General features: G+C 50.9%; 2 protein-coding genes across 6 annotated transcripts in view; both read right to left on the bottom strand.

The window, feature by feature from the left end:
* LOC114783332 (proprotein convertase subtilisin/kexin type 5-like) overlaps positions 1 to 8,634 on the bottom strand; it is a 29,917-nt gene extending 21,283 nt beyond the window's left edge. The window contains exons 1-8 of one of the 2 annotated variants that reach the window (XM_028968772.1): positions 8,297 to 8,634; positions 5,484 to 5,588; positions 5,072 to 5,215; positions 4,090 to 4,233; positions 3,935 to 4,011; positions 3,232 to 3,320; positions 690 to 862; positions 166 to 378 (exon numbers count right to left, since the gene is read on the bottom strand). In XM_028968772.1, coding sequence (XP_028824605.1) covers positions 166 to 378; positions 690 to 862; positions 3,232 to 3,320; positions 3,935 to 4,011; positions 4,090 to 4,233; positions 5,072 to 5,215; positions 5,484 to 5,588; positions 8,297 to 8,449 — 1,098 coding nt within the window. In that variant the 5' untranslated portion in view covers positions 8,450 to 8,634. The remainder of the gene's footprint in view (positions 1 to 165; positions 379 to 689; positions 863 to 3,231; positions 3,321 to 3,934; positions 4,012 to 4,089; positions 4,234 to 5,071; positions 5,216 to 5,483; positions 5,589 to 8,296) is intronic. The other variant, XM_028968771.1, reaches the window with a different exon arrangement.
* A 5,592-nt stretch (positions 8,635 to 14,226) lies between these two features.
* LOC114783354 (ubiquitin-associated protein 2-like) overlaps positions 14,227 to 25,739 on the bottom strand; it is a 15,203-nt gene continuing 3,690 nt past the window's right edge. Inside the window, exons 14-26 of one of the 4 annotated variants that reach the window (XM_028968804.1) lie at positions 22,316 to 22,487; positions 21,896 to 21,929; positions 21,740 to 21,815; positions 21,218 to 21,266; positions 20,843 to 20,915; positions 20,681 to 20,751; positions 20,185 to 20,266; positions 18,582 to 18,806; positions 15,244 to 15,336; positions 15,107 to 15,156; positions 14,892 to 15,035; positions 14,512 to 14,630; positions 14,227 to 14,429 (exon numbers count right to left, since the gene is read on the bottom strand). In XM_028968804.1, coding sequence (XP_028824637.1) covers positions 14,535 to 14,630; positions 14,892 to 15,035; positions 15,107 to 15,156; positions 15,244 to 15,336; positions 18,582 to 18,806; positions 20,185 to 20,266; positions 20,681 to 20,751; positions 20,843 to 20,915; positions 21,218 to 21,266; positions 21,740 to 21,815; positions 21,896 to 21,929; positions 22,316 to 22,487 — 1,165 coding nt within the window. In that variant the 3' untranslated portion in view covers positions 14,227 to 14,429; positions 14,512 to 14,534. Of the gene's footprint in view, positions 14,430 to 14,511; positions 14,631 to 14,891; positions 15,036 to 15,106; positions 15,157 to 15,243; positions 15,337 to 18,581; positions 18,849 to 20,184; positions 20,267 to 20,680; positions 20,752 to 20,842; positions 20,916 to 21,217; positions 21,267 to 21,739; positions 21,816 to 21,895; positions 21,930 to 22,315; positions 22,488 to 25,739 lie in introns of all 4 variants that reach the window. The other 3 variants (XM_028968801.1, XM_028968803.1, XM_028968805.1) reach the window with 3 other exon arrangements.

The following is a 25,739-nucleotide window of genomic DNA, read 5'->3' as shown; positions in this document are numbered from 1 at the left end:
GAGACAAGCTGCGAGCTGAGAGAGAACCAGTTCACATACACACACTGCAGGTCACGCCAGAACACACACACACACACACACACACACACACTCTCTCTATAGCAAAAGATGTTCTTATTTTATAGATTTTAACTGGAATAGAGACGTCGTCATGGCGCCACTCACGATCTTGCGGTCGTAGTTCTCGCCGCTGCTGTAGGTGGTGGTCAGCGTGGACGCGCACTCCTCCAGGTACCAGGGCTTGCGGCCGCTCTCGGCCGTGCTGCTGATGCTGATGGTGTAGATGGAGTTGGTGTAGCCGTCACAGGAGCAGTGGTCTCGACTCCGCCCACCATTACCTGATGCCCACACAAAAATGGAGCCACGCCCCTTCCTGCCCTGGAGAAGAGGGAGGAGTTAAATGCACTGTGTGTGCTCGTCTCGTCCTAATCAGACCCTGTGCTGAAATGGGCGGGGCTGATGGAAAGAGGCGGGGCTGATGGAACATCGCTGTGTCTCTCCGTACCTGCGGCTGACACTCTTTATTTCACTCGGTTAAACTAGAACAATGTTCGCGCGTTTCAGTCTGGAGATCGTGTGTGTGTGTGTGTGTGTGTGTGTGTGTGTGTGTGTGTGTGGTGTGTGTGTGTGTGTATGTGTGTGTGTGTGTGTGTGTGTGTGTGTGTGTGTGTGTGCGTGTGCGTGCGCACCTGCCGGATGCCGTTCTCAAAAGCCTGCCTGGCGAGTGCTGCCGGGCCGTCCACCGTCTTGCCATCGTCATCGGGTCCCCAGCTGGCACTGTAGATGTCAATGTGCTGTGGCTGCAGACTGAGGGACTTCGCCTCGACCATATCAGTCACGTCCCCATCAAGCATCCGCACACCTTCACACACACACACACACACACGCACACACACTTTAAAATACGAATATAGGACAGTTCAATATCGGTCCTCGAGAAGCGGGACGTGTGTGGATCTGCTGGTGAAGCGGGACGTGTGTGGATCTGCTGGTCAAGCGGGACGTGTGTGGATCTGCTGGTCAAGCGGGACGTGTGTGGATCTGCTGGTCAAGCGGGACGTGTGTGGATCTGCTGGTCAAGCGGGACGTGTGTGGATCTGCTGGTCAAGCGGGACGTGTGTGGATCTGCTGGTCAAGCGGGACGTGTGTGGATCTGCTGGTCAAGCGGGACGTGTGTGGATCTGCTGGTCAAGCGGGACGTGTGTGGATCTGATGGTGAAGCGGGACGTGTGTGGATCTGATGGTGAAGCGGGACGTGTGTGGATCTGATGGTGAAGCGGGACGTGTGTGGATCTGATGGTGAAGCGGGACGTGTGTGGATCTGATGGTGAAGCTGGACGTGTGTGGATCTGATGGTGAAGCGGGACGTGTGTGGATCTGATGGTGAAGCGGGACGTGTGTGGATCTGATGGTGAAGCTGGACGTGTGTGGATCTGATGGTGAAGCGGGACGTGTGTGGATCTGATGGTGAAGCGGGACTTGTGTGGATCTGCTGGTGAAGCGGGATGTGTGTGGATCTGATGGTCAAGCGGGACGTGTGTGGATCTGATGGTCAAGCGGGACGTGTGTGGATCTGATGGTGAAGCGGGACGTGTGTGGATCTGATGGTGAAGCGGGACGTGTGTGGATCTGCTGGTGAAGCGGGACGTGTGTGGATCTGATGGTCAAGCGGGACGTGTGTGGATCTGATGGTGAAGCGGGACGTGTGTGGATCTGCTGGTGAAGCGGGACGTGTGTGGATCTGCTGGTGAAGCGGGACGTGTGTGGATCTGCTGGTGAAGCGGGACGTGTGTGGATCTGCTGGTGAAGCGGGACGTGTGTGGATCTGATGGTGAAGCTGGACGTGTGTGGATCTGCTGGTGAAGCGGGACGTGTGTGGATCTGATGGTGAAGCGGGACGTGTGTGGATCTGATGGTGAAGCGGGACGTGTGTGGATCTGATGGTGAAGCGGGACGTGTGTGGATCTGCTGGTGAAGCGGGACGTGTGTGGATCTGATGGTGAAGCGGGACGTGTGTGGATCTGCTGGTGAAGCGGGACGTGTGTGGATCTGCTGGTGAAGCGGGACGTGTGTGGATCTGCTGGTGAAGCGGGACGTGTGTGGATCTGCTGGTGAAGCGGGACGTGTGTGGATCTGCTGGTGAAGCGGGACGTGTGTGGATCTGATGGTGAAGCTGGACGTGTGTGGATCTGCTGGTGAAGCGGGACGTGTGTGGATCTGATGGTGAAGCGGGACGTGTGTGGATCTGCTGGTGAAGCGGGACGTGTGTGGATCTGATGGTGAAGCGGGACGTGTGTGGATCTGATGGTGAAGCGGGACGTGTGTGGATCTGATGGTGAAGCTGGACGTGTGTGGATCTGATGGTGAAGCTGGACGTGTGTGGATCTGATGGTGAAGCTGGACGTGTGTGGATCTGATGGTGAAGCTGGACGTGTGTGGATCTGATGGTGAAGCTGGACGTGTGTGGATCTGATGGTGAAGCTGGACGTGTGTGGATCTGCTGGTGAAGCGGGACGTGTGTGGATCTGCTGGTGAAGCGGGACGTGTGTGGATCTGATGGTGAAGCGGGACGTGTGTGGATCTGCTGGTGAAGCGGGACGTGTGTGGATCTGATGGTGAAGCGGGACGTGTGTGGATCTGCTGGTGAAGCGGGACGTGTGTGGATCTGATGGTGAAGCTGGACGTGTGTGGATCTGATGGTGAAGCTGGACGTGTGTGGATCTGATGGTGAAGCGGGACGTGTGTGGATCTGCTGGTGAAGCGGGACGTGTGTGGATCTGCTGGTGAAGCGGGACGTGTGTGGATCTGCTGGTGAAGCGGGACGTGTGTGGATCTGATGGTGAAGCGGGACGTGTGTGGATCTGCTGGTGAAGCGGGACGTGTGTGGATCTGATGGTGAAGCGGGACGTGTGTGGATCTGATGGTGAAGCGGGACGTGTGTGGATCTGATGGTGAAGCGGGACGTGTGTGGATCTGATGGTGAAGCGGGACGTGTGTGGCACAGCAGCACAGCATACAATCACTTCACTTTCTTTCTTCTTCTGGACATAGGGCTGTACTAACTTCTGTTCCCAGCAGTTTAGTTATGTTTAGTTCTTTACATTTATACAAGCTGTTTACATCAAATGAAGGTGTCAAATGTTGAGAGAAGAGACATAATAAAGAACGTATAAAACTGTACGTTTACTGTACACCTACACAGGAAACCATACACACATCATGCCACCTCACCTCCAATGCGTGCGTTGTAAGCTATGCCCACCGTGCAGTGAGAGTTGTTTGCAGATGCTGCCACTTCACCTGCACACCGCGTCCCATGCCTGCCACACACACACACACACACACACACACACACACACACACACACACACACACACACACACAATTTTCATGCACAGACTCAGTAACTGGCGGTACACACTTTGAAAGAGTGAGAATTTGTGCATGTGTGTTGGGGAGGACTGCAGGTTTACACACACACACACACACACACACACAGGAATCCTCCAGCAAACCAGACACATAAGACAGGTCAGGGGTCAACATCGGCAGGTAGACACACACTGATGTTCAATACAGGACCTTCAAACTACTGGAACTACTTCTAAACATACCCACCTCCTCATTCATTTTCATCATTTCCCCCTTTTATCTTTTCTAATGGGGAACAGATACACTGATTTACATTTTTATGTGTTTGCAAAAATAAGTACAAGGACAGACACACACACACACACACACAAAAAGATAAAAGTATCTCTCTCTCCTGGTTAAAAAGCAGGCCACCAGTGAACTGGTGTACTGAGCGGTTTTATAAAGCATTTTAAAGGGAATCTGGGGGACGAGAGACAGGAATCCAACCCCAGATTACAGAGGAATGAACAGCACATTCACACACACCCACGCTAAAAAGAGGGAGGAAGGTGGCGCTCACTTGTTCTCATTGCTGGCATCATATCGGGGCATGGGGTCCAGGTCATTACCATTCACATCATAACTGGCCTGGTTGTCCTAGAAGCACAGAGGGCCGCAGTTAATCCGGCATGTTCTGTACAAGCCGGGGTTAAACACACGCGCACACAGCCTTACATAGTTCTGGACAAGGTCCGGATGGTTTCTCTCGATGCCGTCGTCCAGGATGGTCACCACCACGTCTTTGCCGGTGTATCCTCTCTTCCAGGCTCCAACAATGTTCATGTCGGACTGGCAGTTATGGATGTCTCCATTACAGTGCTACACAGACACACACACACACACACACACACAGTTACGGTCATAAAACACAGTCTCACCACCCACCCAGGGCTCTAGAGTGGGGACATCATTTCCCAATGGTAACTAGAAGGTAGCCTCCACTTCACCACCTCAGCATCCATTTTTGTGCGAATCGAAACAAATCACCTGACCACTCATTTACTGAGTGAGCTCGAGAAATTAAACGATATAAAAAGCACAATGCATCTACAAAACGCATTACACGCAGCAATAAATGTCCCCGCTCACCGCTGCATTTCCAATCATCAGGCCGAGACGATAGTCAAGTTTAAGCCCATAAAACACTCGCACTTTTAATTTAGATTTTATTTTTATTTCATTTATCTTGTTTTAATTTCAGCTCAGTGAAGCACTTTAAGCACCAACATGTTCTCATCAAGTCACCTTTCTTGTCAAATTAAGAACCTTATGTTAACCAGAGAGTTAGTTAAATCAATATTGCCTACATGGACCTGTAAAACCGCGTAATTTAATGTAATGTCGTCTTTTTTTTGTGCTTGTGCACCTAACAACAGCCCTGCTCCAGACTAAATCTTTCAGAAGAAGACTTTACAAAAAAAAAATATATATATATAATAAATCCAATCTGTCATAATTCCTATTATCCAAACATGGGATGACATAATGAGCAGCTTGATTATGGTTCTCTATGCTCAGCACTTTGGGAATAATACATCGTATTAATATTATATAACAATAAAATTAATTATACATTATACAAATATATAACTATACAAATGAAACAGATGATCTGAGTAACGCAGAAACACACACACACACACACACTTCTACTTACTATGTACCACATGCTGCTCCACTTGGCATCATTGAAGTAGATGGATGAGGTGGGGCTTGACTGGGCGTGGCTGAAAGTGGGTGTGGCCAGTTTATAATCCCTTTTAACCCGCCGGCGAACCACCTGCTGCTGGACCCACTGCACCTGCACAGCAGATTGAGATTAGAAGACGTGGATCTGAAAGGCTCCGGATCAGAGGTGGATGTAGCAGTTATGTCAACTCATTTTAGTGGATTATATTTAGGCCAGAGGTCCATGTATCTCTCCATGGGTCAGGTAGACCTCCACAATATGGTCTTGGTCAGAACATCAACAAACCTTCCTGGGAATATGAAGGTCATTTCATATGACCTTCATATGATGCAGTCGCGTTCTGCCACACTAAGAAGACTCTGCGTGAGGGGGTGGTTACCTTCGGCTCCATGGAGATGAAGCTGTGGTGGCCCCTGCTGGACAGGGTGGAACGCTTGATGGTGTGACTGTGGAAGAAATGGTAGAAATCCTGCAGGTCACCGATCTGAAAAAAAAAAAAAAAAAAAAAAAAAGTCTGTTAGACGCAGAAGTAGGAACGTTCACGCGCATTCAGACACCTACAAACCAACATTACAATTATGGCATGCGTGGTCCAGGTCGAAACTTCCAGGATGGTTCCAAAACCCCGAAGCATCGCGGGCGCGTCGCAATAAAACCGTCTGGTGACGCAACTCGTGACATTCCTCAGCGCACAGGCCCAGTTCTACAGAAGAACACATCACCGCGAGTCCTGCCATCACACCTCCATTCCCAGCATCTTCTCAAGCAGAAGAACGATTCATGGTGCATTCACGCGCCTTCTCACCACCACCAAAAAGAGAGCAATCTGCCCCTAAAGGAGTGTGTTGGGACATGTCTCCACAAGCGCACCAGCTGAATGAAGGTTTACTGAGAAGCCAGATGCACTCTGGGACTGCAGACACATTTACAGTCAAATTCCCACAAACCACGTCCACGCGCGTCTGCACGTCTCTCGGTGGAAATGGCGGATTTATAGCCGCATGCGCCCGGGACGATAAAATGGCGGCGCGGCCGGGCGCGGGCCAGACGGTCCAGCTGGGACTGTGGATCGTCACCGTTTATCCATCTTCACGTCTGGTCAGGATCTTCTCCATCTCACCAACTCAACAGTCCCGTGTGGAGAACTTTAAACAGACAACCCATCACAGCACAGAGCCACCAGCCAGGAGCTCCACATGAATGGCCCACTGCGCACTAAAAAGATTCAATATTTCATATTTATATAAAGTTAAAAAAAAATATGAAAAATGATGAACAATTCTGCAACGCTCTGCTCACAGGAACTCCAGCATGAACACTGAAATTAACCACACTGCTGTCACCCATGACCAGATGAGTCCAGCTCAACCAACAACCCAGAGCTCCTCCCTGGAACCACCAGACGAAGATCTCAGCCTGGTCTGGTAGCCGCACTGCCCCAAGTTTCTCCAGCGGATCAGACCCACACACGTCCAGCTTCTCCAGAGGATCAGACCCACACACGTCCAGCTTCTCCAGAGGATCAGACCCACACACGTCCAGCTTCTCCAGCGGATCAGACCCGCACACGTCCAGCTTCTCCAGAGGATCAGACCCGCACACGTCCAGCTTCTCCAGAGGATCAGAACCCACGTCACACACGTCCAGCTTCTCCAGAGGATCAGACCCGCACACGTCCAGCTTCTCCAGCGGATCAGACCCGCACACGTCCAGCTTCTCCAGCGGATCAGACCCGCACACGTCCAGCTTCTCCAGAGGATCAGACCCGCACACGTCCAGCTTCTCCAGAGGATCAGACCCGCACACGTCCAGCTTCTCCAGAGGATCAGACCCGCACACGTCCAGCTTCTCCAGAGGATCAGACCCGCACACGTCCAGCTTCTCCAGAGGATCAGACCCGCACACGTCCAGCTTCTCCAGCGGATCAGACCCACACACGTCCAGCTTCTCCAGAGGATCAGACCCGCACACGTCCAGCTTCTCCAGCGGATCAGACCCGCACACGTCCAGCTTCTCCAGAGGATCAGACCCGCACACGTCCAGCTTCTCCAGCGGATCAGACCCGCACACGTCCAGCTTCTCCAGCGGATCAGACCCGCACACGTCCAGCTTCTCCAGCGGATCAGACCCACACACGTCCAGCTTCTCCAGAGGATCAGACCCACCACACGTCCAGCTTCTCCAGAGGATCAGACCCACACACGTCCAGCTTCTCCAGAGGATCAGACCCACACACGTCCAGCTTCTCCAGAGGATCAGACCCACACACGTCCAGCTTCTCCAGAGGATCAGACCCACACACGTCCAGCTTCTCCAGCGGATCAGACGCACACACGTCCAGCTTCTCCAGCGGATCAGACCCACACACGTCCAGCTTCTCCAGCGGATCAGACCCACACACGTCCAGCTTCTCCAGAGGATCAGACCCACACACGTCCAGCTTCTCCAGCGGATCAGACCCACACAAGTCCAGCTTCTCCATCGGATCAGATCCAGATTAGAGCTAAATTGACATACACCACCGTCTGCGATACCAGAATATTTTATGATTTATGATGTTTTGGCTCGACTGCATGTTTGTGGGTGTGAAGTCAGGTGGAGGGACAGTTCCTGATCACCTGATGCCAGCTTTCCTCAATCAGGAAACACAGCAAACGAAGAAGAACATGAGTTCAGATGCCACCAAAACAAGAAGGATCCAACGTGCTAGAAGCAGCAGAAGATCATGATGGACAGAAGAAGAGCAGGAGGAGACCTGCTGGAGGTCCCGGACCAGGAGGACTGGAGAGCTGTCCTGCTGGCTGTGGACGTGGTTCATGTAAATGAGGAGGAAAGGAAAATATCCGCCGTCTTTAACATGCAAATTCCAATCAGGAAGCACTTCCGGTTCGGCGGCGGAAAGACGCGCTGTTGTCGCCGTTTGCACTTGTTTTGTGGAGATTAGATCGATTTCCGCGGGGTCGAGGAAGCGCAGTGTCGTCTAATCGATAATCGGTAATAAACAGGCACCGCGCATGCGCGCTGTACTTTGTCCCACATTTCCACGCAAGTCCAACTACACACACGGAGAGAAGGCGAGAAAGAGAGGGAGAGAGAGGGAGGAAGGAAGAGATGTCTGAACTTTTCCTGCACGCCGCTCAACTCCGGCCCGGAGCAGGTGTCCAGCGGGTACTCGGTTCCGAGGACGCCTACCTGTCCCATGTTCCTGTACCCGTACTTGCTGGCAATGCGCTCGGCGAGCTCGGCGCCGCCGCTGATCCGGACCGCCCAGTGGTTGGTGAAGACGCGGGACGCGCACGGCGGGGACGCGAACCAGAGCGCCAGCAGGAGCGCACACAGCGCCATGAGAAGCGGCTCGGTTCGACCCTCCGCGTTCCGCCGCGTCTCCCTCCAGTTCAGGTGGAGAAATGGCTACAGCGACGCTGGGGAGCGGAGCTGAGGGCTTCCCGGCTTCCGCAGGGTCCTAAACTCCACCGGGCACCGAGCTTCTCACTACGAGGGGAGCTGAGGGCTTCCCGGGTTCCGCAGGGTCCTAAACTCCACCGGGCACCGAGCTTCTCACTACGAGGGGAGCTGAGGGCTTCCCGGCTTCCGCAGGGTCCTAAACTCCACCGGGCACCGAGCTTCTCACTACGAGGGGAGCTGAGGGCTTCCCGGGTTCCGCAGGGTCCTAAACTCCACCGGGCACCGAGCTTCTCACTACGAGGGGAGCTGAGGGCTTCCCGGCTTCCGCAGGGTCCTAAACTCCGCCGGGCACCGAGCTTCTCACTACGAGGGGAGCTGAGGGCTTCCCGGCTTCCGCAGGGTCCTAAACTCCACCGGGCACCGAGCTTCTCACTACGAGGGGAGCTGAGGGCTTCCCGGGTTCCGCAGGGTCCTAAACTCCGCCGGGCACCGAGCTTCTCACTACGAGGGGAGCTGAGGGCTTCCCGGCTTCCGCAGGGTCCTAAACTCCGCCGGGCACCGAGCTTCTCACTACGAGGGGAGCTGAGGGCTTCCCGGCTTCCGCAGGGTCCTAAACTCCACCGGGCACCGAGCTTCTCACTACGAGGGGAGCTGAGGGCTTCCCGGGTTCCGCAGGGTCCTAAACTCCACCGGGCACCGAGCTTCTCACTACGAGGGGAGCTGAGGGCTTCCCGGCTTCCGCAGGGTCCTAAACTCCGCCGGGCACCGAGCTTCTCACTACGAGGGGAGCTGAGGGCTTCCCGGCTTCCGCAGGGTCCTAAACTCCACCGGGCACCGAGCTTCTCACTACGAGGGGAGCTGAGGGCTTCCCGGCTTCCGCAGGGTCCTAAACTCCACCGGGCACCGAGCTTCTCACTACGAGGGGAGCTGAGGGCTTCCCGGCTTCCGCAGGGTCCTAAACTCCACCGGGCACCGAGCTTCTCACTACGAGGGGAGCTGAGGGCTTCCCGGCTTCCGCAGGGTCCTAAACTCCACCGGGCACCGAGCTTCTCGGCGGGGTCCTACCGTGCGTCTCACTACGAGGGGAGCTGAGGGCTTCCCGGCTTCCGCAGGGTCCTAAACTCCACCGGGCACCGAGCTTCTCGGCGGGGTCCTACCGTGCGTCTCACTACGAGGGGAGCTGAGGGCTTCCCGGCTTCCGCGGGGTCCTAAACTCCACCGGGCGCCGCACGTCTCACTACGAGGGGAGCTGAGGGCTTCCCGGCTTCCGCAGGGTCCTAAACTCCACCGGGCACCGAGCTTCTCGGCGGGGTCCTACCGTGCGTCTCACTACGAGGGGAGCTGAGGGCTTCCCGGCTTCCGCAGGGTCCTAAACTCCGCCGGGCACCGCTCTTCTCACTACGAGGGGAGCTGAGGGCTTCCCGGCTTCCGCAGGGTCCTAAACTCCGCCGGGCGCCGCTCTTCTCACTACGAGGGGAGCTGAGGGCTTCCCGGCTTCCGCGGGGTCCTAAACTCCACCGGGCGCCGCACGTCTCACTACGAGGGGAGCTGAGGGCTTCCCGGCTTCCGCGGGGTCCTAAACTCCACCGGGCGCCGCACGTCTCACTACGAGGGGAACTGAGGGCTTCCCGGCTTCCGCGGGGTCCTAAACTCCGCTCTGCGTCTCACTACGACGGCTTCCGCGGGATCTTAAACTCCGTTGGCGCCGCGATTCTCACTATGACAGGAGCTGAGGGCTTCCCGGCTTCCGTGGGGTCCTAAACTCCACCGGGCACCGAGCTTCTCGGCGGGGTCCTACCGTGCGTCTCACTAAACTCCGCTGGCGCCGCGATTCTCACTATGACAGGATCTGAGGGCTTCCCGGCTTACGTGGGGTTTCCAAACAACGCCGGCGTCCACGGGGTCCTAAACTCCGCCGGGTGCCGTACATCTCACTACAGCGACTCGGATGGCTACACAACTTCCGCGGGGTCCTAAACTCTGCCGGGCACAGTGCGTCTCACTACAGCGATGCTGAGGCCTGCCCGGCTTCCACGGGGTCCTAAACTCTGCCGGTGCCGCGCGTCTCCCTCCCGTTCAGATGGAGAAATGCCTCCGCGTCTCACTACGAGGGGACCTGAGGGCTTCCCGGCGCCTGCGGGGTCCTAACTCCGCCGGGCACCGCGCGGCTCACTTCAGGTGGTGGAAGGAGGGGGGACACCACGCTCCAGGAATATATTACAGTAATGTCCAGAGCGACAGGGACAGTCCCCCTGGGGACAGTGGGCTTTGTGCTCTTCTGCTTCAGAGCTGGGTGTTTTACTAGCAGCCTGATACATGTGGGGTCTTAAACATGTGATTAAAATGTAAGATTTCTGGGAAGTTCGGTCGGCCTGTGAAGCCCCGCGGGGCTGCTGCCAGGTTCTCAGCTCAGGGGCCCTCAGGAACACGGGGCTCTCACGGTCCTTATGCGCTGGATGAAAGGCGCGAAACAGCCCGTGACGGTAGCTATTCAGCCTGTAATTCAAAACAAGGGGGTCCCCGCGCGACCGGGGGGCCACGGTCCCCACACATGGCCGCAGAGGCAACACACACAGCGCGTCTTTGTCGTCAGTGCCTGAGAATGAGTGGAGCGACAGCGTTTCTCTGGGACTTTCACTCCACACAGAAGAACCATGTGGCCCACAGGTGGCCCCAGACATGTCACATGACCACCTGCCTAATATTCAATTGGTTACTACCATGGTAGTAAGTGGGGTTTGAACCTGGGGCTTCTGGTTGATAGGCGATGTGTTACCTACAAGGTAACACCTACTACCTACTGCCTCCAGTGCCTTCTTCCCATGGTGCATCCTGGTGCCAGGTGTCTTCCTTATCTCACCATCCACATGATGTAAAGGAGAATGTAATTCAACAGGCCAGGACACCTTCTTCCATTGCTTCATGGTCCAGGATGTAGTAGCTACAGAACCCCATGCAAACAATAGGCTTTACTGCCTGGCATGTTCTGACATTGTTCTTCAGAAAACCTACTGTACGTCAAATAGCTGAAATAGTTCTTCTGCATGCTCCTTCTTCTGCTGGTGCACCACCTTTCCATTATTATACCATTTAAATAGCTGAAAAGGTTCTTCTACATGCTCCTTCTTCTGCTGGTGCACCACCTTTCCATTATTATACCATTTAAATAGCTGAAAAGGTTCTTCTACATGCTCTTTCTTTTCCTTTCCATTATTAAAGCATTTAAATAGGTGAAGAGGTTATATTAATATAAAGGAATACAGTATATACAGTAGATACAGAAATATGTGACAGAGTTCAGTTTCACACTGTGAGTTGTACTAGACACAGAAGGCTACACTTTTCAGCAAAGATTGTGTGAAAAAATAAAACATAAAGAATGCTTGCAGAAAGCATGAGACACATGGAGGAAAACCTGCATGGAGAACATTCCGGTTCAGCAGAGCATTCCAAAACAGGCACAAAAACAAATAAAAACTGTTCCCCGGAGCGGCAGCAACCGTGAACTGTTCGGAACGTGGCTGAGATAGGCTGCTCAGTGAGGGTGAGAGCCCATATCTGTATTCAGAACAGATGTGATAAAGTCTGATTCAGGATGATGCTGAAATAATGGCTTTTAACTGAAGGACACACTTTTACTAGACGTGTTTACTCAGTTCATCTTTAATTCAGGGTTGAAACGCACACACGCCCCAGTGAACCTTGACCTTCGGACTACGAAGGGACAGAGTGTTGAGAACTCCGATACGTCGAGGCCAGTCAGCGGTTACAGGAACTCAAGGCAAAGTGCACAGACACACATATCACTAAAACCTTCATGATGGAATTAAAAACAGGCCACGTCTTCTCTCTTCATCATAGGGAAAGTTATATCATTTTAATAATGAATTGTTTTAGATTGTGTGAATTTTATCATATAAAACAGGATACATCAACACACAACACGACGGTTGTTTAAGAAAAAATTATCTTTATTCCCCAGGAAATTGAAGTGAAAGGAGTATCTAAGAAGGTCAGAAAATGGATCTGCTGGGTAAGATGGCTGTAGCACCAAACCTGGACAGAAGCAGTCTTCCTCTCCATTCACGGGACAGGCTTCGATGGGCCTACACCCACTGGAACCCTGGGTAATCATTACCAGTTCCCTCCTGATGACACCCGCGGTCCTGCCGGTGTATTCCTGTAATCTACTGATTGTGATGGTGTCATTACTCGCGTCACTGAGCAGCAGGAACATCTGATATGACTGTTGGACAGACTGTTGAATGTAAACCACTGATAAACCACGTCTCTACACTGAACACTGATCTGAATGGAGCATTTCGGAATGACTTTCAGTTCTAGAGTAATAATAGTTTCAGATCTAGATTAATTTCTCATTATAAATTATAAATCTCGTTATAAAAGTTATAAATCAATTTTATGGAACACCTTGAGGGGTAGACGCCTAGTGGGTATCACACCCGTCTATAAATCAGAAGGTACACCCAACACCCCAACCCCTACAGGTCCACAAGCAACATCCCTACCCTTTCTGGTACAATCTACACCCTGACCCCTATAGGTCCACACACACACCTCAACCCCTACAGGTACAGGCTACATCCCAACCCTTTCTGGTACACACAACACCCTGACCCCTACAGGTCCACACGCAATATCCCAACTCTTTCTGTTACACGCTACACCCCGACTCCTACAGGTAAATGCAACACCCTGACCCCTACAGGTCCACGCAACACCACAACACCTACAGGTACATGCTACACCCCAACCCCTACAGGTAAATGCAACACCCTGACCCCTACAGGTCCACGCAACACCCCAACACCTACAGGTACATGCTACACCCCAACCCCTACAGGTAAATGCAACACCCTGACCCCTACAGGTCCACGCAACACCCCAACACCTACAGGTACATGCTACACCCCAACCCCTACAGGTAAATGCAACACCCTGACCCCTACAGGACCACGCAACACCCCGACACCTACAGGTACAAGCTACACTGACCCCTACAATTACCACTTACCAGTCAGTGTTCGGGATTCATACACAGTCTCAGTGTTTAAATCTAAATTGAAAACATATCTGTTCACTCTGGTCTGGTTGACACAGTGTCAATTATTAAGTCCACTTTATCACACAGTCACCTTGGCAACCATAGACAACCTCCAGAGTCCAGTTAAGAGACCACCAGATGAATCCTAGTCCCTAGCAATGAACTGCTAACAACACAAATTAGACACAGATGCTCTATAATACACTTTGGACCTTTACACCACAACTGTAGGACCTTTTCCTCTTCTGCACTGACACTAATTTCAGGCTCACTCTACCCTAGAAGGCCGACCCTCTCTGTATCACTCCTTCCCAATGGTTCCTCCTTCCTTTTTTCTCTCTCCTAGAGTTTTGTTCTCGTGTGCAGAAGGGTCAATTTTGGGGGTATCAACTGTAGGGCCTGTCAAAGCCCCTTGTTTCTAAACAGTGAACAGTGACAGTGAAGTGATTGTCATTGTGATACTCCTTAACCACTAGGCCACCCTGAGACAACTGAGACATACTGTATGTGATTATGTGCTATATAAGAAATAAATGTTGTTGTTGTTGTTGTTGTTGTACACCCTGACCCCTACAGGTACACTCTACACCCCACCCCTTTCTGGTCAGTCACACACACACACACACACACACACACACACACACACAAACACAAAATCATTTATAGGGTGACCATAGCAGAGAATGTTTATTTCCATGGCAGGAGGAATTTGATATAAACCTGTGGTGAGCTCTTCTGGGACGCAGAGCACACGTCCCATAAAGTGAAATAAAAGTGGTAACAGAGTCCCAACAGATCGCTGGTGAAGTCCAGTGGTGAGGATTAAAGGGAATGACATGGTGATGACCCCCTGACCTGCAGAAGAAGGTTCCATTCACTATCCTACAAAAAAGCTCCAGTTTGCAGAAACTGCACAAAACCCACAAACTTATCTCACAGAAGCAAGTGCAGGAGAGCTGGTCAGTTGGCCCAGAACGCTGAGCTGCTGTAATTGTTCTTGTTGTTCTGGTTCTTCTGTGCTATGCTGCCATTCTGGCTGCACTGACTAGGAAGAGTCTGCAGAGATACACATCACCAGCAGCACCGATCAGAGAATTCACACAAATACACACCACCACATCCACATACACACATGCACACAGGCGCACACACACATGAAGCAGATGAAGATTATGATGATGACAGTGTGCTGAACTAAAGGGTTGATCAAACAATTTTTTACTAGATTCTTCAAAATAGCCTTCATCATATTCTTCACAACCTCTAAAAATAGGTGTGTGCACTTCTCTTGTTTGATTTATAGGATTTTAGTTTTACCTGCAGTCGTTGTAAATGAGGTTGTTGATGTGCAGGTAGGATGTGTACAAATGACGTATGGCTGTATGCTGTGGCTCCGCCCAGTGCAGATGGCAGATTGAAGTGTGGGGGCATGGCTGTATGAAACCCCGCCTTCTCAAATGACTGACAGATTCGGGAGAGGGAGTGTGATTTACACCACCTATCAACACCCACACATACACACATACACTCACCTGAGTCTTACTGTATCCACCACTGCTCACATCAGCAGTTACAGAGCCGCCTGCAAGAGACACCATTCAAGACTGTCATCTATTCAGGGAAGTGTGTGTGTGTGTGTGTGTGTGTGAGAGAGTATATGTGTGTATACCTTTGATGGTGCTGTTTGAAGGACTTGACTGTGTTTGGGCAGAGCATCCATATCCTTTACTGAACTCTCGTCCCTGAGAGAGGTCATCAAATCCTGCACAAACACACACTGATCAGAGAATTCTGTATTCATGATCCTCCTGAAACCTGCTGACTGCAGTAACCTTCATTGTGTACTTTTATCTACTCGCCACTGTGTGAACCTTCACATTCGATTTACCTACTTACAACGTTAACGCCCGTACCTACTCACCACGCTAACGCTCGTACCTACTCACCACGCTAACGCCCGTACCTACTCACCACACTGACACGTACCTACTCACCACGCTAACGCCCGTACCTACTCACCACACTGACACGTACCTACTCACCACGCTAACGCCCGTACCTACTCACCACACTGACACGTACCTACTCACGCTAACACCCGTACCTACTCACCACACTGACACGTACCTACTCACCATGCTAACGCCCGTACCTACTCACCACGCTAACGCCCGTACCTACTCACCACACTGACACGTACCTACTCACGCTAACGCCCGTACCTACTCACCACGCTAACGCCCGTACCTACTCACCACACTGACACGTACCTACTCACGCTAACACCCGTACCTACTCACCACACTGACACGTACCTACTCACCACGCTAACGCCCGTACCTACTCACCACACTGACACGTACCTACTCACCACGCTAACGCCCGTACCTACTCACCACACTGACACGTACCTACTCACCACACTGACACGTACCTACTCACCACGCTAACGCCCGTACCTACTCACCACACTGACACGTACCTACTCACCACGCTAACGCCCGTACCTACTCACCACACTGACACGTACCTACTCACCATGCTAACGCCCGTACCTACTCACCACACTGACACGTACCTACTCACCACGCTAACGCCCGTACCTACTCACCACACTGACACGTACCTACTCACCACGCTAACACCCGTACCTACTCACCACACTGACACGTACCTACTCACCACGCTAACACCCGTACCTACTCACCACACTGACACGTACCTACTCACCACGCTAACGCCCGTACCTACTCACCACACTGACACGTACCTACTCACCACGCTAACGCCCGTACCTACTCACCACACTGACACGTACCTACTCACGCTAACACCCGTACCTACTCACCACACTGACACGTACCTACTCACCACGCTAACGCCCGTACCTACTCACCACACTGACACGTACCTACTCACGCTAACACCCGTACCTACTCACCACACTGACACGTACCTACTCACCACGCTAACGCCCGTACCTACTCACCACACTGACACGTACCTACTCACCACGCTAACGCCCGTACCTACTCACCACACTGACACGTACCTACTCACCACGCTAACACCCGTACCTACTCACCACACTGACACGTACCTACTCACCATGCTAACGCCCGTACCTACTCACCACACTGACACGTACCTACTCACCACGCTAACACCCGTACCTACTCACCACACTGACACGTACCTACTCACCATGCTAACGCCCGTACCTACTCACCACACTGACACGTACCTACTCACCACGCTAACGCCCGTACCTACTCACCACACTGACACGTACCTACTCACCACGCTAACACCCGTACCTACTCACCACACTGACACGTACCTACTCACCACGCTAACGCCCGTACCTACTCACCACACTGACACGTACCTACTCACCACGCTAACGCCCGTACCTACTCACCACACTGACACGTACCTACTCACGCTAACACCCGTACCTACTCACCACACTGACACGTACCTACTCACCACGCTAACGCCCGTACCTACTCACCACACTGACACGTACCTACTCACGCTAACACCCGTACCTACTCACCACACTGACACGTACCTACTCACCATGCTAACGCCCGTACCTACTCACCACGCTAACGCCCGTACCTACTCACCACACTGACACGTACCTACTCACGCTAACGCCCGTACCTACTCACCACGCTAACGCCCGTACCTACTCACCACACTGACACGTACCTACTCACGCTAACACCCGTACCTACTCACCACACTGACACGTACCTACTCACCACGCTAACGCCCGTACCTACTCACCACACTGACACGTACCTACTCACCACGCTAACGCCCGTACCTACTCACCACACTGACACGTACCTACTCACCACACTGACACGTACCTACTCACCACGCTAACGCCCGTACCTACTCACCACACTGACACGTACCTACTCACCACGCTAACGCCCGTACCTACTCACCACACTGACACGTACCTACTCACCATGCTAACGCCCGTACCTACTCACCACACTGACACGTACCTACTCACCACGCTAACGCCCGTACCTACTCACCACACTGACACGTACCTACTCACCATGCTAACGCCCGTACCTACTCACCACGCTAACGCCCGTACCTACTCACCACACTAACGCCCGTACCTACTCACCACACTGACACGTACCTACTCACGCTAACACCCGTACCTACTCACCACACTGACACGTACCTACTCACCACACTGACACGTACCTACTCACGCTAACGCCCGTACCTACTCACCACGCTAACGCCCGTACCTACTCACCACACTGACACGTACCTACTCACGCTAACACCCGTACCTACTCACCACACTGACACGTACCTACTCACCACGCTAACGCCCGTACCTACTCACCACACTGACACGTACCTACTCACCACGCTAACGCCCGTACCTACTCACCACACTGACACGTACCTACTCACCATGCTAACGCTCGTACCTACTCACCACGCTAACGCTCATACCTACTCACCACACTGACACGTACCTACTCACCATGCTAACGCCGTACCTACTCACCACGCTAACGCCCGTACCATGCCGACACATACCTACTCACCACGCTAATGCCCATACCTACTCACCACGCTAACACCCCTACCTACTCACCACGCTTCACAGGTCTCACACTTTGATTAAATTACAATGATCAATGCCTTGATTATCGAAGCATCACGATGCATCCCATACATTTTTCTACATCACATGATTTTTTTTCAAGACATTGAGTTGAGCAGAACATCCCACGCTTGCTGAGGGCTCAGCGCAAAAATAGGCTCTGATATTTATTTATTTACCTAGTTATAAAACTGATGGTATTTGCAGATTGGGTCCTAGTTAACCAAATATGGGATTTGTTTAACGGACATTTTAAAGCCGTCATGTCAAATGCAGACAACCGTCTGCTGTGGTGACTGCTAATGGGAGAGGCCGAAGGTAGAAGAAGATGATACCTGTACTGTAAGACTGACCATAGCTGGGTGGCGGATACTGGTTGGCCTGCTTGGTGGGGGTCATGAAGAGGGGTGGGTACTGGAGGGCACTCGGCAGAGGCGGGTAGTATGAGACAGCTGGGTAGCCATAGCCTGGGGGCAAGGGGGTGTTCACAAAGGTCTGTCCCCCTGGAGCTGGGACCTGAGGTCCAGTCCCAATGTGCACCTTAGCCTGAGTAGGAGAAGGCAGCGTGGTAGGAGGGGCTGGGGAGGAAGAGTCACCTGGCACAACTTTAGTGGATTCACCTTGAGACAAAGAGAGCATTAGAATTATATTCTACAGTTATATTCAGTTAGATTCTGTACAGATCTAATTTACATAAAATAAAACCGGCTCTTATTTTAACTCTGAACGTCGGAGGTATCCCAGAAGATACTACATTGGTGTGGCAAGTGTAAGGAGGTATCTGCCCAATTTGTTTCAATCTTCTTTAGCACACGAAGAACCAAAGGGACTGTGAGGCAGGAAACGTCCACGTTCCACCAAAAAAGGTCAAACAAACACCAGGTGTAGTGCTGAAAAAGGTGCAGGTTCATTTACAGTGTGGGAAATGCCCAGAAACTGATCAACACATACACGTATGTACAAAAGGTACAGAATCACAGCAAGCTGCTGCAGCCACTGGAACACAAACCTGCCCCTTTTTCATCACTACAACTGGTGTTTGTTTGACCTCTTTGGTGGAATCGCGAAGTGTAGACAGGACATGGACAATCCTGCCTCACAGTGACAGTAAGAAAAGTCTAATTCTGCCACCATTTATGCAACTAGATTTCATGCCTTATGATGTTGACTAATCCTTCTTTTGCGCGGAGATTCGGGACATGAGCAAGGTCCTCGTGCGCCTCCTTGCTGATGCTGGCCTGAAGTCTCACACACATTTCATTCATAATATTGTCAAGCCCATTACGTCACAATAAATTTTTCCTGAGATATGCGGAAAAAAATACAAACCAAATCTGTGCACTGAAGTATGTATTAATTTACATTGGGGTGAGGATGGGTGTTGAATATCGAAGGATCACTAACTGAGCCCAATTTGCAGAGAATACTAGTATACTGGCCCCAGAACTGAACTGAACTGAAACCTGAACCATTCAGCATCGTATCAGTTCAGGAAGTCAAAGGCAATACAATTTCCCACTTGTGGGACTAATAAAGGTTTATCTTAACTTATCTTATCTTATATTAACCTCCCACAAAGAACTGAGTGGTTTGGTGAACAAATCTTTTGAGCAAATCTCTTTGGTGAACTGATTCTAGTGATTCAGGACATCTAAAATAACTGCCATGCCCATCACTAGTGTGAATCGAGGAGACTGATGTCCAACAGAAGTTGTCAAATCTCCAGTTAAGAATGGAAAGTCTAACAGACTAACATAATGAAGAGATATAATTAACATAATGAAAATACTTTTTTTGTTCGTTCTACAAGCCCACAGTGCCCTCTGCTGCTCAGGAGGTCGGTGATAAATGGCAATGCACGAGATTCTGCTGGTTTCTGGCTGTAATTTAGGAGGTTTGTGTTTTCATGACAGTGTTCTATGAATATGACAGTCAGGGGTGGAGCCTGCAGTCTACCTGAGCACAGGTTGTTTGCCACTCCTCCATCTCTCACAGGAATTGCTGCAGTGGTAGCAGGGAATGTCACACCATAATAATCCTGCAAGTCACAAGTCAAATTTAGAAGAAAGGTCCAGTGATACAGGGGCAAGTGACCTGCAAGGTTTTAGTTCTGGGGGAGGTTTATGACCATAATGTTACCAGTCCCCACACCCTGGGAACCATTTACGCATGTCCTCTGTCCACAAACACACACACACTCCACCACTGCTGAAGTTCTGGCTTCACTGTTAGTATCATAAAAACACATTCCTGCTCACAAACACCTCAGAGCTGGACCAGAGCAGGAAAATGTTCTGGCCCACATCTGAGTCAGGGCTGTAGCTACACATCTGCTGCCAGGGAGAAGAGAAACACACACATCTACACACACACACACACACACACACACACATTAAAACATCATTTACATTCCCAAATCACAGTACATTCAAACACACAGACTCAGACGTACCGAGTAGGCAGGCAAAAGACCTCCAGGTCTCAGGATGTACTGATTGGCCACCAGGGGGGGCACTACATTACCTGCGACATAAGAGGACAAAACACACTTTCTGTACACCCGATGTGTGTGTGTGTGTGTCTGTGTGTGTGTGTGCACATGCGTGGTGTTCACCTGTTGCACTGGGTAGTGGCGTTGGTCTGTTACTGCTGAGTACAAGACCAGGAGCTCCAGCAGAGTCACAAATCTGAGAGACAGAAGACAATTCATTCATTTCACTACTATAATAATAATATAATAATAAAGATAAAAAAATCAATAAACCAAACAAGCAGCAGATGTAATTGTGCTCATATATTATAAATAAATTACTGTATTTATAAATCTATTCATTCCAAATTATTCCTTGAAAAAGGCATATGCAACTTCATTTGTATTGGATATTGAATTTAACAAATCAATTTTTTTTCTCGTCTGGTAAAGTGGTGCAGGAAACCTGAGCAACATGTGCCAGAGCTGAGAAGAAACGCGGAGAAGAAGAGAACTTACCGACGGAGATGAGAGGCTGACGGAGGCTGTGGAGTCATGTGCCCGTGAGCTGGAAGAGGAATAAAAATGGTCAAACGCGTTCAGTGATCACTACAAGTACCACATCATCACCCATTATCAATATAAAGAACCTAATAATGTCTGCTTATACATCTTATATATGATGAATACATAGACAGATCAGGGCTCCGTCATGTCTCAATTAAATAGAGAGAGGTGGGGACTCATCCAGCCCACCACACACACACACACACACACACACACACTCAGAGACGCCTGGTGTGCATGCCATTGGATGGAGGGAGGAAACCTGCACCAGAACCCTGCTAACTGTGCAGCCCATCATAAGAAAATCTCATATGAATTGGCTCTGACTGGCTGTGGATTATTTCATAATTCTGTTTAGAAGCTGTGATGGTTTCTGTTGAAAATACATCTTTATCTGATGCTTCATTGAACCACACACACCTTATTCCAGATCTGAAAACCTAGAAAGCTGAGTGGAGCTGATCTGGTATATACCTGCTGATTGTGGACATGTCCCTGGCTGGAGATGGTGGCACAGATGGCAGGGGGGAGGAGTCCTTCTTCAAAGGTGCTGAGTTAAAACAAAAATGGTGTCATTAAATGCATCAGGACAAACGGAATCAACGTCTCTTGAATGTTTCAGATACTTACTGTCCTGTGAAATTCTCACATCACTGCAATTATTCTGAAAGTTAAAGTGAAGTGATGGTCATTGTGAGACACTGCAGCACAGCACATGGTGAAACGTGTCCTCTGTATTTAACGTCACCCTTGGTGAGCAGTGGGCACCATGACAGGCGCCCGGGGAGCAGCGTGTGGGGACGGGACCTTCATCAAGGGGACCTCAGTGGCACATTGGTGGTTTGGGATTTGAACCAGCAACCTTCTGATTACGGGTCCGCTTCCTTAACCACTAGGCCTCCACTGCTCCACACAGTGTGTGTGTGTGTGTGTGTGTGTGTGTGAGATGACAGAGTTCAGCTGTGTGAAGTCCAGTCTGCAGATGATCATCTAATAATGACAAGTGCTGTGAGAGAGAGGTTCATTATCCTGGTAGCATCTGCACAGCACCTTCATTAGAACATCATGCTGTGAGGTGGTCCCGTTCTTGCCCACTGCTGTGTGGGCACCTGCTTCTACCGGAACGGCTGCAGGTGTAGCGCGGTGTGATGTGGACGTCATGCTCGGTAGGCCAGCAGAAGAGGCAGGGAGGGTTCGAACCGGTGAATCACAGACAGGTTCACTAGGAACAGAAAATGGAATTAAAGACGTAGATTCCCACTTTTATACATCCCCTGAGCAACAATTCCAAGAGTTCCAGTCACCAAAGAGAGAATAAAAAACGTCTTTCCATTTTATTTCCATTTTCCTTTTCTTACTGATACAGTCTTTACTTGAAAATGACGTGATTGTCATTGTGAAACACTGCAGCACAGCACACGGTGACACAGTGAAACGTGTCCTCTGTATTTAACCCTCACCCTTGGTGAGCAGTGGGCACCATGACAGGCGCCCGGGGAGCAGTGTGGGGGGACGGTGCTTTGCTCAGTGGCAAGTAGTAGATACCCCATTTACATTTACATTTACAGCATTTACCAGACGTCCTTATCCTGAGTGACGTACAATCAGTAGTTACAGGGACAGTGCCCCCCTGGAGACACTCAGGGTTAAGTGTCCTGCTCAGGGACACAATGGTAGTAAGCGGGACTTGATCCCGGGTCTTCTGATTCATAGGCGAGTGTGTTACCCCTAGGCTACTTCCACCCCATCATGTGTTAGATACCCAATCGCCTGAGTCGTGTGTTAGATACCCCGTCGTGTGTTAGATACCCTGTCGTCTGAGTCGTGTGTTAGATACACCGTTACCTGAGTCGAGTGTTAGATACCCCGTCGTGTGTTAGATACCCTGTCGTCTGAGTCGTGTGTTAGATACCCCGTTACCTGAGTCGAGTGTTAGATACCCTGTCGTGTGTTAGATACCCTGTCGTCTGAGTCGTGTGTTAGATACCCTGTCGTCTGAGTTGTGTGTTAGATACACCGTTACCTGAGTCGCATGTTAGATACCCCGTCGTGTGTTAGATACCCTGTCGTGTGTTAGATACCCTGTCGCCTGAGTCGTGTGTTAGATACCCCGTTACCTGAGTCGAGTGTTAGATACCCTGTCGTGTGTTAGATACCCCGTCATGTGTTAGATACCCCGTTACCTGAGTCGCGTGTTAGATACCCTGTCGTGTGTTAGATACCCCGTCATGTGTTAGATACCCCGTTACCTGAGTCGCGTGTTAGATACCCTGTCGTGTGTTAGATACCCTGTCGCCTGAGTCATGTGTTAGATACCCTGTCGTGTGTTAGATACCCTGTCGCCTGAGTCGTGTGTTAGATACCCCGTCATGTGTTAGATACCCTGTCGCCTGAGTCGTGTGTTAGATACCCCGTTACCTGAGTCGCGTGTTAGATACCCTGTCGTGTGTTAGATACCCCATCATGTGTTAGATACCCTGTCGCCTGAGTCGCGTGTTAAATACCCCGTCATGTGTTAGATACCCCGTTACCTGAGTCGCGTGTTAGATACCCTGTCGCCTGAGTCGCGTGTTAGATACCCTGTTGTGTATTAGATACCCTGTCATGTGTTAGATACCCTGTCACCTGAGTCGCGTGTTAGATACCCCATCATGTGTTAGATACCCCGTTATCTGAGTCGTGTGTTAGATACCCCGTTACCTGAGTCGCATGTTAGATACCCCGTTGTGTGTTAGATACCCTGTCGCCTGAGTCGCGTGTTAGATACCCTGTTGTGTATTAGATACCCCGTCATGTGTTAGATACCCTGTCATGTGTTAGATACCCTGTCGCCTGAGTCGCGTGTTAGATACCCCGTCATGTGTTAGATACCCTGTCGCCTGAGTCGTGTGTTAGATACCCCGTTACCTGAGTCGCGTGTTAGATACCCTGTCGTGTGTTAGATACCCCGTTACCTGAGTCGCGTGTTAGATACCCTGTCGTGTGTTAGATACCCTGTCGTGTGTTAGATACCCCGTCATGTGTTAGATACCCCGTTACCCGAGTCGCGTGTTAGATACCCTGTCGTGTGTTAGATACCCTGTCGCCTGAGTCGTGTGTTAGATACCCCGTTACCTGAGTCGCGTGTTAGATACCCTGTCGTGTGTTAGATACCCCATCATGTGTTAGATACCCTGTCGCCTGAGTCGTGTGTTAGATACCCCGTTACCTGAGTCGCGTGTTAGATACCCTGTCGTGTGTTAGATACCCCGTTACCTGAGTCGCGTGTTAGATACCCTGTCGTGTGTTAGATACCCTGTCGTGTGTTAGATACCCCGTCATGTGTTAGATACCCCGTTACCCGAGTCGCGTGTTAGATACCCTGTCGTGTGTTAGATACCCTGTCGCCTGAGTCGTGTGTTAGATACCCCATCATGTGTTAGATACCCTGTCGCCTGAGTTGTGTGTTAGATACCCCGTTACCTGAGTCGCGTGTTAGATACCCTGTCGTGTGTTAGATACCCTGTCGCCTGAGTCGCGTGTTAGATACCCTGTTGTGTATTAGATACCCCATCATGTGTTAGATACCCTGTCGCCTGAGTCGCGTGTTAGATACCCTGTTGTGTATTAGATACTCCATCATGTGTTAGATACCCTGTCGCCTGAGTCGCGTGTTAGATACCCTGTTGTGTATTAGATACCCCGTCATGTGTTAGATACCCTGTCATGTGTTAGATACCCTGTCGCCTGAGTCGCGTGTTAGATACCCCGTCATGTGTTAGATACCCTGTCGCCTGAGTCGTGTGTTAGATACCCCGTTACCTGAGCCGCGTGTTAGATACCCTGTCGTGTGTTAGATACCCTGTCGTGTGTTAGATACCCCGTCATGTGTTAGATACCCCGTTACCTGAGTCGCGTGTTAGATACCCTGTCGTGTGTTAGATACCCCGTCATGTGTTAGATACCCCGTTACCTGAGTCGCGTGTTAGATACCCTGTCGTGTGTTAGATACCCTGTCGCCTGAGTCATGTGTTAGATACCCTGTCGTGTGTTAGATACCCTGTCGCCTGAGTCGTGTGTTAGATACCCCGTCATGTGTTAGATACCCTGTCGCCTGAGTCGTGTGTTAGATACCCCGTTACCTGAGTCGCGTGTTAGATACCCTGTCGTGTGTTAGATACCCCATCATGTGTTAGATACCCTGTCGCCTGAGTCGCGTGTTAGATACCCTGTCGTGTGTTAAATACCCCGTTACCTGAGTCGCGTGTTAGATACCCTGTTAGATACCCATCTTGTGAGTGTGTATACGTCCTCATTCCTCACCATGTCCGGCCACTGTGACATGTTCATAACTTGTCATAAATGAAGGTGTTTAGCTCAGTTTTAATTTCATTTAATTTTACTGCATGTTCTGGGCAGCATCTGAGCTACACACGTCTCCATGTTGTCATTACAGCTGTTGCGTTGTGTAGTTACCAATGATGGGGTGTGAGTG

Source organism: Denticeps clupeoides, unplaced genomic scaffold (assembly GCF_900700375.1).
Source record: "Denticeps clupeoides unplaced genomic scaffold, fDenClu1.1, whole genome shotgun sequence".
NCBI lineage: Eukaryota > Metazoa > Chordata > Actinopteri > Clupeiformes > Denticipitidae > Denticeps > Denticeps clupeoides.
The sequence above is the reverse complement of the archived record's forward strand: the minus strand, read 5'-3'. Positions and strand labels throughout refer to the sequence as shown.